The sequence below is a fragment of the Austrofundulus limnaeus genome, unplaced genomic scaffold, assembly GCF_001266775.1.
Source record: "Austrofundulus limnaeus strain Quisiro unplaced genomic scaffold, Austrofundulus_limnaeus-1.0 Scaffold1, whole genome shotgun sequence".
In the NCBI taxonomy this organism is placed as follows: Eukaryota; Metazoa; Chordata; class Actinopteri; order Cyprinodontiformes; family Rivulidae; genus Austrofundulus; species Austrofundulus limnaeus.
Genome location: NW_013952403.1, coordinates 1,892,692 through 1,905,007, shown reverse-complemented (window position 1 = coordinate 1,905,007; position 12,316 = coordinate 1,892,692). Strand labels below are relative to the sequence as shown.

The 12,316-nt window shown below is 41.0% G+C and overlaps 1 protein-coding gene and 1 long non-coding RNA gene across 3 annotated transcripts in view; one reads left to right on the top strand and one right to left on the bottom strand.

The window, feature by feature from the left end:
* LOC106514821 (uncharacterized) overlaps window positions 1-12,316 on the bottom strand; it is a 69,698-nt gene that overhangs the window by 36,587 nt on the left and 20,795 nt on the right. The gene's annotated exons all lie outside the window — the stretch shown is intronic.
* The window catches only part of apln (apelin), a 25,872-nt gene continuing 13,587 nt past the window's right edge, over window positions 32-12,316 (top strand). The window contains exon 1 of the mRNA XM_014004253.1: window positions 32-222. Within this exon, the coding sequence (XP_013859707.1) occupies window positions 156-222 (67 nt within the window). The 5' untranslated portion in view covers window positions 32-155. The remainder of the gene's footprint in view (window positions 223-12,316) is intronic.

Sequence of the window (12,316 nt, the reverse complement as noted above, 5' to 3'; positions counted from 1 at the left end):
TCAGAAGCACACAAACCGCTCACACACACACACAAACACACACACACACACACACACACACACACACACACTCACACACACTCACTCACACACACACACACAACACTACAGTATATCAGTGAGTGACTAGCAGAGAGCCAGAGGGGAGTGCAGAAATGAATGTGAAGATCCTGACGCTGGTGATTGTGCTCTTGGTGTCTCTGCTGTGTTCTGCCGGTGCTGGTGAGTAGACGAGAGGCCAGCCTCTCTTTCTGATTCTCCATTTCTTGTCTCCGTTTGCCATTTTTGCTCGTGCGGGCAGCTGTAGTTGATCAGTTTCCCCCTCTCTCTCTCTCTCTCTCTCTCTCTCTCTCTCTCTCCCGGCGTGGTTAGCCTTGTGTGGGTTCTCTCTCTTGAAAAAGGCAGGAATATGAAGCACCTGGTGGTGTACAGTGCTGCACTGCGGTGGCGGTACTGTCTGCTGTTGTAAACTGGACTCTGGATTCTGGGTTAGACTGGTTATTTTCCACCCCTGCCTCACCTTGATGTGTGCTTTCTGAGAGGCTTGGAGATGAAATGTGAGGAGCTGCTTCTGTGGATGTGTCTTATGAAATGTGAGATATGCACGGCACATGTTCTCTGATTTCTGTTCATTATTACCTGAGCAGCAGGAGCACACAGAATCTAGGGATAGCCACAGTAAAATCATATAATCTGCTACTGGAGACACTGAAGGACTGCTTATCTATTACCACCTGAAATGTCTTTTACCTGAAGTTAAAACAGTCAGACAGAGAAGGAGCATTCTCTCTGCTGGCTCATGGAAGGAACGAGTTTGGGGGACCAAACTGATGGGTGACCTGCGGATGTGCTGCAGGTGACATTACAGTGTGAAAAAACAACACTCAGGCTTATGTCAACCTGAAGACCATTCCTGTGATTATCACCTAAACACAAACTACAGTTGCTTAAAAACAAACCAACGTCCTGGTTGTTTATTTTTGTCTGCGTAGACAACCTGAAGCTGCCTTTAGATGTGTTCTGATGTAGCATAAAGTATGTTGCTAGGTGTTGTGTGGACAGCGAGATGCCGTGTGGAGCGTCCACTCCGTATCGATCCACGTCTTCCCGTGCGCCCATTCGTTTCCAGCGACATGCTATTTTTGTCTGCTGCTTCCCAGCGCACCAGTAAACGGGGAAGCAATTATCTCGCATCAGAGTCTGTGTCGCTTTTCACGCCCTGGCGTGTGGCGGAGCATGTTCCACGCCTGAAAACCCACCGTGCTGGTCGATCGATTGGGGGGKTGGGGGGAGAACGGGGCAGCAGTGCCTCCGGGCTTTCTGTGGAAGTCATGCCACTTATTCTGCAACCCTATCTGTCCCCCCCACCTGCTACTGTAGTGTCACAACAGAGAGGAGAGGAGGAAGAGGGATAAACGGAGTGAAGGAGAGGCAGGGCAGGGGGATGCAAGTGTTGCTGCGGCGCCGATGGGTGTGGGGAGGGATGCTAGTTTGGTGTGTGTCTGCGTAGCACAAGCCTCTGCTACAGTATGCGCCGTCGCGGGAAGGTGTCGGAAGAGACTCTGCGTGTAGGCAGTGGGTGTGAAGCCTTTCATCTTGAGACAAACGCTTTCCCCTCTCTCGGGCATGTGTGCGTCTGAGAACGGAGGGATGCGAGGAGAGCGTGTGTGTGTTGATATAGGCCGACGTAGAGTGTGGAAACGTGTGATTGTATTTATGGTGCAGATGATTATTAACAAGAACTCCGGCGCAACAGGCAATTCACTCAACAGCCAGAAGCTACTTAAAATATTCATTCTGCAGAATAAATGAGCTGCTGAGGCCTTCCTCGGGTGATATTAGCATCCTGTAGCGGCACACTTCAATTACCCGTCCTCCAAAAGCACTCTGGTCTGAAGAGTGGGCTCCGGCTTCAGACATGTGGTATCCATAATTCATCCTGACGCCGAACGCTCTTCCTCCCTGGACCGGCGTGTAAACAGTCCTCATTCTCAAAACACGTCTGTCACAGACTCATATCAGAAGCTTCACTTCTTCTTCTCTGCAATGGAAACACCCTGTCGGCCTCCACCGAGACACTTGTCAGATTAAAAACAACAGCAGCTGGCTCAGACGTGCACGCCCTCAGACGTGCACGCAGGTGTTAATGTGCAGTGGAACAGGTGAGGCCATGTCGTGAGAGTGAGGAAGGCCCAGATCAGACAGATAATCTGAGCGAGAGATCTTGTGCTCTTGAAGAGGGAAAATTTTTATGAGAACTGTCAGCGGTGCTTTTATTCTGAAGTAAACTTTGATGTATTGTTTGGGACCAGCATGTGCTCACACTGTACCACCTCAAAGTCTCACGGGTCAAAGTCCAGCCTCACAATACATTAAACCTCTAAAAGCTGCATAAATCCATAAAACAGATTATTTGGATCATAACATTTTTGAGAAGCTTCATCTATTAATGTAAAAAATAACCAGGAAGCTTTTTACAAGGAGGCAGAGGTGAGGGGTGAAAAAAGAAAAGGCAAAACTTTTCCAGATGTTCAGGGATAACATAACAACTGTGGGCAAACAGTTGTGTCAAAGTGAAAATGGTGGAAGGGTTCTTACACGATTACAGTGAAATCACTGGGATATTTAACCAAGAGACAAAACTTGTCTCACGGAGAACAGAGATTTCATCTTGATGTTTCATAACAAGGAAAGAGATTTWAAAAAAATCTTATTTTTTCTTCTGCGCAAACAAAAATACTCAAAATTAAGCTTATTTTCAAGAGTTTCTTCTTCTCATTGAATGTTTTTTTTTTTAGTTTTATCAGCTCAGATATTTACAGAAGAGCTAAAGTTCTTTCTAATAAAAAAACGACTTTATTCAATTTTAAGGTTTTATTATACATAAACTTAGCACAAAAAGTAAGTTAATGTGTGTTTGGCAGATTATTTCTTTGTTGTAACAATGCTTCTTGACAATATATATTATTTTCTCTTTTAAATAGTGCCACATTTTTAAGGAAAGTGCATTTGTGGGATGAGTATTTGGGTTGTGAACATGAAACATTTGCCACATCTTCTCTGCCAAACAGCTTATTTCACTGTTGCTATTGTCACTTGTTTTGAGCTTCTGGTACCTCCAGGTGCTGCCAATCAGCTGCCTGCCATAAGATTTATTGCCAAGAAGCATTGTTACAACAGAGAAATAATCTACCAAACACTTATTTACTTACTTTTTGTGCTAAGTTTATATTCATTTATTTACAGCCTTTTAAGATACATTAAAATAAAATGGATTTATTTTATCTTTACAGTATAACTTTATGATCACAGGTAAAGTTATGTTTGATGGGCACCATGAGACTCACATTATGCTGTCTGTGATCAATCGGGCATTACATTAAACATTGAGATATGATATGTTGTGTTGATGTGTACCTAAATTCAGTTAATAACAAACCACTCAGAAATGATAAGAGTTGAGTTTTACTCGTAATTCTAGTTTTCTGAACTGCCTTAATTGAATTATTGTTTCAAAACTACTCAAGTGGGGTTCAGTGGAAAGGTTACGGACAAATAATATCTCACTTGTTGTTTGATTTAAATCAATTTGTAGAGTTAAAGTTTAATTCTGGTCCTGGAGGGCTGCTATCCTGCATGTTTTAGAGTTTTCTTTGTGATAAATAAATGTGTTTTTAACCAACTTCTGTAGAACATGAAGGTGATTCAATGATCAAAACAGGTGTGCTGGAGCAGATAAAAAATAAAACATGAAGGATAGTGGACCTTGAGGACCAGGATTGGACACTTCTGAGCTAAAGGTTGACTGCTGTTGCCTCAAAACTGCTTTAATCTAAAGATTTCATTAACGTGAATGACAATTTTTAAAACCTTTTAAAACTTATGCTTTATCGTGACTTAAATGCTTTATCTCCAGTTTTTATTATTTTCAAATCTCAAATAAACAATAAACAAAGATAAATGCGCCAACATCAAGTTTGATTAGGTTCACAATCTATAAAACAGTACTTAAAAATCACAGTGAAGCAATTTTTTTAAAAGGTTTTGCACGGTATGTCCCCCCCCCTCACATATTTGCAATATCCTTCAATGTGAGTTCTGTGACTGACGTCCAGTAATAACTGTCACGGGGTTGAAGTTAATGAAGAGATTTAGTGGGAAATCGTAGCTCATTTGGTAGGGRTATAAGGCTAACCTTTGGGCTAACAGCCTCCAGAGACCTCGGCTGTTGAAGACTTTGGCATATGTGACTGCTGGGCTGCTGTAATGTAATTCAGAACCTTTTGAATGAATAAATCTACTCACTTAGATCTTCCCATGAGAGAAAATCCAGGGAAGAGCGGAGAAAAAGACAGTTCAAGAGGTAGAAAAGTAAAAGAGCAGACAGGGTTGAGAGACTGTGTGAAGAAACTGAATCTGGTGATTATTTTAATAAATTTGCTTCGTGGGATAATTACACTTTGCCTCTGTACAGGAATGTGTCTGTTTAGTTGCTTCCCTTCTTCATGCCTGTTGTAGTTTGGACCCTCCTTGAAGTTCTGAGGTTAGGCTTTGGGGCTACAGGAGGGTCCTCCTGTGTTCATCAGACCTCATGTGATCACCAGACCCTGTCCTCGGGCCAGAGGCGCTGCTTACAGCTTGATTAGACCCAGATATTTTTTTTTTTGGAAACAGCTCCATTTTCCTCCAGAGTCCAATATTAAAGTGATTTATGACTCCGTTTTTGAGCATTAAGTGTTACATTTATGGCAGCAGATCGGATTCCTGATCGCGATCTGAGTGGACGTTTTTATTATCAAGCAGCCAGAACCACAGAATAAATATTATGGTCTTTAAAAATGCAGGTGATTCATTTATGTTCAGGCTCAGTTTGTTAAAACACTCCTGTTTTGTATTGCAATGAAATTTGTTGAAAGTTCTCTCCGTCTAGTTGTAAACTGTAAAAATATTGTAGGCTGTTTAGTTTTATAAATAAAATATATAGATTTACAAAGACATTGAAGTGTTATTTATGCCGCAAAGCAAGCTGGGTAAATGATGATGGAAGAGAGCTGCTTCATGAAAAAGCTCAACTCAGCTTTAGCCTTTTAGCTTTCACATTAGCTTCAGAGCTAATATGTGGCATTAGCTCTCAAGCTATTAGCTAAGGAGCTAACACTACATGTATATTAGTTATTTATATGGCGTTAACTCCAGAGCTAACATCATATGTAGCAATATATGGTGTTAGCTCCCAAGCTAATGTTGTTGGTAAATTGTAGTAAATTAGCTCCAGAACTAACATCATATGTAGCAATATATGGTGTTAGCTCCTAAGCTAATGTTGTTAGTAAAATATATTAGTAAATTAGCTCCAGAGCTAACATCATATGTGGCGATATGGTGTTAGCTTCAAATATTAGTTGGAGAGCWAACACCATGTATATACAGTATTAGTAATACATAGCAATAGCTTCAGAGCTAATTTACAAAGCATAAAATTGGATCTTTTTTCAACCCATATATTGTGCAGAACATACTGTAAATACTAATACCAAACGTACATTTATTGTCACACATTCAAGCTTTTTAGCCTTGACTCTATCATCATCATCATCATCATCATCATCATCATCATCATCATCATCATCATCCCCAGAATGCATTCAGTAACAAAAAGTTGACATGATTAAGTGAAAAATGTAAAAGTAATTTATGCAACAACTTTTAATAGAATATAGAAATAATATATTACGGCAAACGTGCAAGTAGCCGGAGATCAAATGAATCGGTTGCAAATACAGCAGGATTTAAATGATAATGTGCCTCAACCAGGCTCTGCAAATCCCCTTTGTCTCTCAGAGAATTATGTGAAGTGTTACTACACCTCATGTGGTTTAAAAATGCCAAGTCCCTTATGTTCAAGACTTAAATTTAATTTTGAAAAACTAGCATCTACAGCCTCCTCAATCTTCCTCACAACTGGGCTCCTTCTGTGACAACACAGAAATAAAATCATGCATTATTCATCCAAACTACCCTCTTTGATCACAAGTGTTATTTTCCCAGGCAGACTCCTTTACACATCCACACACCTGAATGCTGGTCAATCAAACCGTCTGACTAATAGCGCGGATCTCCTCACACACTGTTTCCTGCGGAGCGGGGCCCCTCGCTGTGTCCCCCCCCCCCCCTTTCATTTTTACTGAGGAGGACAGGACCGCCTTGCACCCAGACCCCTGAACATGAACAGATGTGTGTAAGAATGGAAGATTATGGAACTCATAAACATGTGTCACACAACAGGAAAACAGTTTATCCTAACCCCCCCTGAACACAGTGAGAGCAATAAACCGTGAACTTCACCTCACCTGCAGACCCTCTGCAGTCCAACATATCAGTGAAAGTCTTTACACTTTTTATTTCCTCACTAAATCATTGTGACCAATTCGATCATCATATTTCATTGCTTTTTGCCAGAGGGGTTTAACTGTGCACCACATGCTAAAGAAGAGTTTAAAAAAGCATTATTTAAGAAAAACTAATTATTTTAGAAAACATATGTTCCAAATAAAACAAGTATGCCATTAAAGTAAAATTTAGTTAAAATTTGAAGAAAAATCTTTGTTTACAGTAATAAAAAATGTAAATTTGGTTATTTCATGTAAAAATTATAATGTAGGGCAGCACATTAAAAATTAGGAAATTTATGGTCAAATACGAGCAGCTGTGGTTACCGTTATATGATGTTTGGTTCATGGTGCATAATCTCAACAACTAGTTGTAATATTATACTTTATTTAACAAACATTTACCTCAACTACAAAAACCAGAGAATAAAACTAATGTAGGCTGTTTAGTTTTTATAGATTAGAATTTTGCACCGTCACATGGATTTAGACGTGTGTAGATCCATGCACAAATGTATACATGTATTTAACAATACATGTACCCATATCGAACCGTTCAATACACACTTGTATCGAACAATACAGGTTTTTTAAATTTATTTTATCAGTTTGTTTTCTGAAGATGCTCTGTGTTGACGGATCAGTGGATCTGTGCTCGACTACTCCACCTAGGCTGCATTGTTGAGCGCAGATCCACTGAGAAACTTGCTGTTTCAGCAACATTTAATTTAAAAACTGTACTTTTGAGGTTAAACAATGTTCATACTTAAATTAAATAAATTGCAAATTAAAAAGGGTATGGAAATTTCTCTTTTTTGTATAGAAAAAATGTCAAACCGTGAGACTAAAGTATTGAACTGAACCGAATCGTGAATTTTCTGTATCGTTGCACCCCTAATATTTAGATATTAGATATTTCCAGTGTCACAAACAACTTTTAGTAGAATAGATAAATAAGATAATATTCAACCCAACAAGTGCAAATAGTCAGATTCTTTTAAGCACATGATAAAAATAATAACAGAATAAACACTTTATATATTTTTTCGATACATCTATTTCCACATTTAGACATAATGTCTAAATCTGTGACTGAAGATGACAGCAGCTTGTTTAGTGTAAATCTTTCCATTATACAGTCACGTTTCTGAGTTCTTGTTTTGTACTTAAGTTTTTTTTTTATCTGAGAGTAAAACGGTCTGATGCAATGCTGCTTTTTCCTTTAACACTACAGTGAATGCTTCAGGGAGACCCGATGGTCTCCTCAGGCTTTAAAAGCTGCAGTAAACCCTACGCAGTGATGCCTTTCTGTTTCCCTCTCGCTCTCCTTTTTTCTTTTTTCCACATCCCTGATGGTAGAAGACATGCAGGTTCACAGCATGGGGGGGAAGTGATGACACAGGTGAGGGATGGGGGCTGTGCTTCACATATGATTTGTGTGTCCATGGAAACGGATGGTTGGAGGATTCCTGTGCCCTTGACGTGCAGTCTCTGGAGATCAGGGCAGCGGTTGGTATCCTCACCTCCCTACCTGCTGTACCTGTCACTGTAAGGTTAACTCCGCTGCTGTCGGAAACAGCAACCCCAGCAGCAACGCTCCTCCTTGCAACGTCGAGTGGAAAGTTGTGAACAGAGACCTCTCTGTGGAGTTATTTTATTTTTTTCACCTCGTGTTTGGCGGGCTGCAACCTGCAGTAACCTTGTAGCCACAGATTCACCTCTTCAGCTGGAGTGGGGTTGTGAATAAAGCATCAGGCAGTCAAGTGGTGAGGGGAGTCGGTGGCTTCATTAGCTGGCTCAACGCTGCCGGCAGGCCCTTTGAACTCGCAGCGCTCTGATCAGAGAGTATGAGGTCTCGCACCTCATCATTTCAGACGCTCTCTGATTCAGGAGCGTATAGCGCCGCACTTCACAGGCAGCAGACTCACTCAAAAGGACATCTGTGGGAAGTCAGAAGCTGCACGTTCTTTTCTTTTTTTTAATTAGTTTTGAACCTTTCTGAGCAGGGTTGACAAGGGGTTAAGCTTAAAAGCTTCAGTAATGGGAGCAACTTCTCGTGCACTTTGGTTTCCTCGGTGGATTTTGTGTAGACAAAGCCAGCCTTCAGCTCAACCACAAGCCTAGCATTATCACACTACAACAATGCTGCATATCAAACAGTCCCCAAATAAAAAAAATAAAAGTGCTTGTGACCAAAATAAACCCCTCCCCACCACCACTACCCACCCTGAGCGGAACGCTGCAGAGGGGGGTGAAAACATCACAGAGCCGGTCGGAGGTTCAGAAATTTGTAAAGTGAGAACCTGGTCGATATCAGCTGACGGTGTCATTCTTTTTTTGAGCACCATTCACTGTGGCTGCCATGGTAACGTAGTCTGAAAAGTCAGCAAGCAGTCAGTACCAGGTTTTTACAAAAAGGCCCAGACTCACTGGTGGAGACACAATATGCAGCATTTCCGGCGCTGAATTCTGGATTGTGAGAGATGAACGAGAAAAGCTGCATCTCCTCGGTGGGCACCCGTCCATATGTGTAGAATGAGCGTATGTGTGTGTGTGTGTGTGTGTGTGTGTGTGTGTGTGTGTGAGGGGGAGGCAAACAAACCCACTGTAGCGGTGCTGAGGCTTAGGTTAAAAGAATGTTTGGCTTGTATCTGGCACATTTAACACATTTCATCCTTGGCTTAAACCCCCCTTGATCCCTTAATGTGCTTATGTAGTGGCAGCATCTCTGCTTTTGACGTGATTCTGTCTGGATGTGTGGGTTCGTATGTCTGCGGCATTCATTAGCTGAAGCTACTCCTCTCCTTTCAGTGAATGAAGAGAAACACACAGCAGAGACAGGCCTGCGTCTCCAACACTATGCTAATAACCATAGATACACACACCAGGGTGTTCAATCTTCCTGTCTCCTATTAACAAATATCCTGGTTCACAAGCTGCAGACATTCATATTTAATGGCAGTTTCTTTATTTGTTATACAGAAACTATGTTGTTAAGCAGTGGTGTGCAAGATTCTGCTAATCAGCTAACAGCTATTAGCAGAACTAGTTTTCGGTTTAGTGGATTAGCCTTTTCACAAACTTTGAAAACCATTAGCGGACCAAACGTGCTGCTGCTAAATTAGGTTTTGACAACTTTCAGTCTGCTAACAGCGAACTAACAAACTATCAACAGGTTTGTGTCCAGTCTTCAGCTCAAAGGAAACTAGATGACGGTCATCTTAGTGGTTAGCAATTATCTGTTAGCATTAGATTCCACTAATGTTTACTTGTTAAATAGTAGCTAAGGCTATTTTTTACCTGTTTAGGTGTTTAAAGGTAGTTTCTGTTATTTTTTATTACATAATTAGCTGTGCAGTGTTAGCAAAGCTAGATTTTAACCTGTTTATTAGTTTAGCGTTACCTTCCACTAATTTTTACTTGTGTAGCTGTTTAGCGTTAGCTTCTGTTAAAGTTTTTACATGTTCAGCTTTGTAGTGTTAGCGTCTGCTAAATTTCTAACATGTTTAGCATTAGCAAAGCTATATGTATATTTTTAGTAAGTGGATTATGAGTTTGAGAAGCTAACTTTTCAGTTAGCTGTGCCCACCACTGTTGTTTAGTATTCTGTAAAGTGAATATTAGAATGTTTATTTCATCGTTGATGAAAATATGAACCACAGTAGAAACATCCTTTTTCTGACCTCTTGACAAAAGCACTCTCAGTGCTATGAGAGTAAAAAATGCTACTGTCAGCATTCAAACACACTTACTAACTCAACTTTTACATGCTCAATAAACACAGTTGTTTTGTGGTGCATAAAGGACACACTGACTTTTACAGTATATTTGTTATATCTGTCTTTGATGTTTTATTTGCTAAAAACCTCTTAGCACAAAAAACATGAATGACTGTTTTAGGAAGGTCATTCTTCAGGCCTTTAGCTGGTAATGGAGCTAAAACAAAGTTAAACCACCAAAATAATTTTAGTATTAGCTTGTTTGTAACACAATAAATGACAAAACACTAAATACTTTAAAACCAAATCACACTTTTGCTTTAGCTCAGCTGTTTATTCAGCTTCAGTCTGGAATATTTTGGTGTTTAATATTTTGGTGTTGGCACTTGGGGTATTTGTTAGAAACGAGTCTCAGCTAAAACCACGCCAAACTTCAGCTAAACACCTGAAAAACTGACTGAAGTACAGTTTTAATGTTATTCAGTTGTGGCGGCTGAGGAAGATATATTTCTCAGGTGATAATCTAACTAAAGCCTCCTCTCACATTAGAACTCATCAGTTTACATACTTCAAGCTCTTTTGTTTACGTATTCATACAAACTGCAGGAAGCTGGATGGGGGAGGTATCAGGTAAGCAAGTGAGGAAAACACACAAACACAAACAAACAAGGAGAGATTAGATTTGAGCTCAGCCAAGCGTGAAAATGATCTACGAGATTGCACACGACAGATTCATGATGGGTTTGATGAGAGATGAGCAACACGAGTAAACAAACAAGAATAATTCAAGAGGACAACAAATCAATTTGCCGTGACAAAGAAAATTAAACGCAGCTGGGGGGCGGGGAGATTTTTGCGGTCGTTCTTCATTGTACATGTTCTATATTTGATGTTTTGGTCTTCGTGGACTTGTTGCTGTAGTTTGACTTCCCAGGACAGCGCAGTTCAATCCGTCAGTGGCAGAAAAAAAATAAATAAAAAACTCATTACACTGTGGATTCATTTTACAAGTGCACACATTTGTTATGTGGCTGTTTTTGGCAGCCGATGCGCACAAATCAGCTTTACAACTATCAATAAGCAGCTCCTGCCCGTTTGCCACGCTGAGTTTCTGCACGGACGTGGCGCTGTGATGTATAGTTTGTTCCTGCCAGACATCAGTGCAGCTGATGAGCTTGGCATGGAACCAGAGGACAGACACTTCTTTTTTACTCATCCAGCTGGATGGGCAAGCAGGAGACGTATATCTGTCTGTGCTCCGCGAATGCACTGTTGCAGAATCAACGGGGATAAAGCGCCAGGACTTTCTGCAGGGCCATAATTAGACAAAGAGTGGGAATAATTTGAAAAAGACAACAGCAGAAATCACATTAGGAGTTGGTGAAACTAGGACAGGCGAATATGGAGCAGGCTGTTCATCATTAGCAGAGCTTGTGTTTCTCTTTTCTGACTGATCACTTTTACCTCAGCCCATATACCCACTCACCCAAGGATCGGTGGCAGCAATAACAAAGCATTCCTGAAATTCCCCTTTTATTAAACTTTAATTAAGGAATTACCAAGTGAGAGAAGATGTGTTGAGATATGTCAGAAAGAGGGCAAATTGGGGGGGTTCAAGGTCACAGGAGGTCAGGATAAAATGCGCCTTCTTGTGTTTGACCAGCTGAACGCAAGCACTACAAGATCAGACACGATACCAGGGAAACTGGATCTTATTTCAGAGCAATAAGATCTTTGTTTTGAGAGATGAAATGTGCATTATCCACTGATCTATACATCTCTCAGACACAACTAAGAGATCTCCTGCCACATCGCTCCACCACCAACTGATTGAGACAAAAAGCTACTTGTCATCCTATATTTCGCTTTCCCTACAGTCTGCAGGAGTTAATCTATACTGCCAGTGTTATCACTGGGGTTGGCTTATTTTTAGAAGCTTTCATTACACTTTTCTTTCCTGTAGCCCGATAGGATGGGTAGAGATTTGTCAGGAGAATCGCGAGATGCTCTCCCCGTGAAAGCCCAGCGCGAAGCCGAGCGGAGCTGTGGCTGACAGCTCRCCATGACAGCAGACATCTAAATTGTCTCATTATGGACCTGGATTATGACAGGCTGAGCCACGCGGAGATGAGTTGTGTGAGCCGAGGTGCATTTACTTCACCAACTTGCACTGGAGTGTGAAAATGTGTGTGTTGGGCGGGGGTGGGG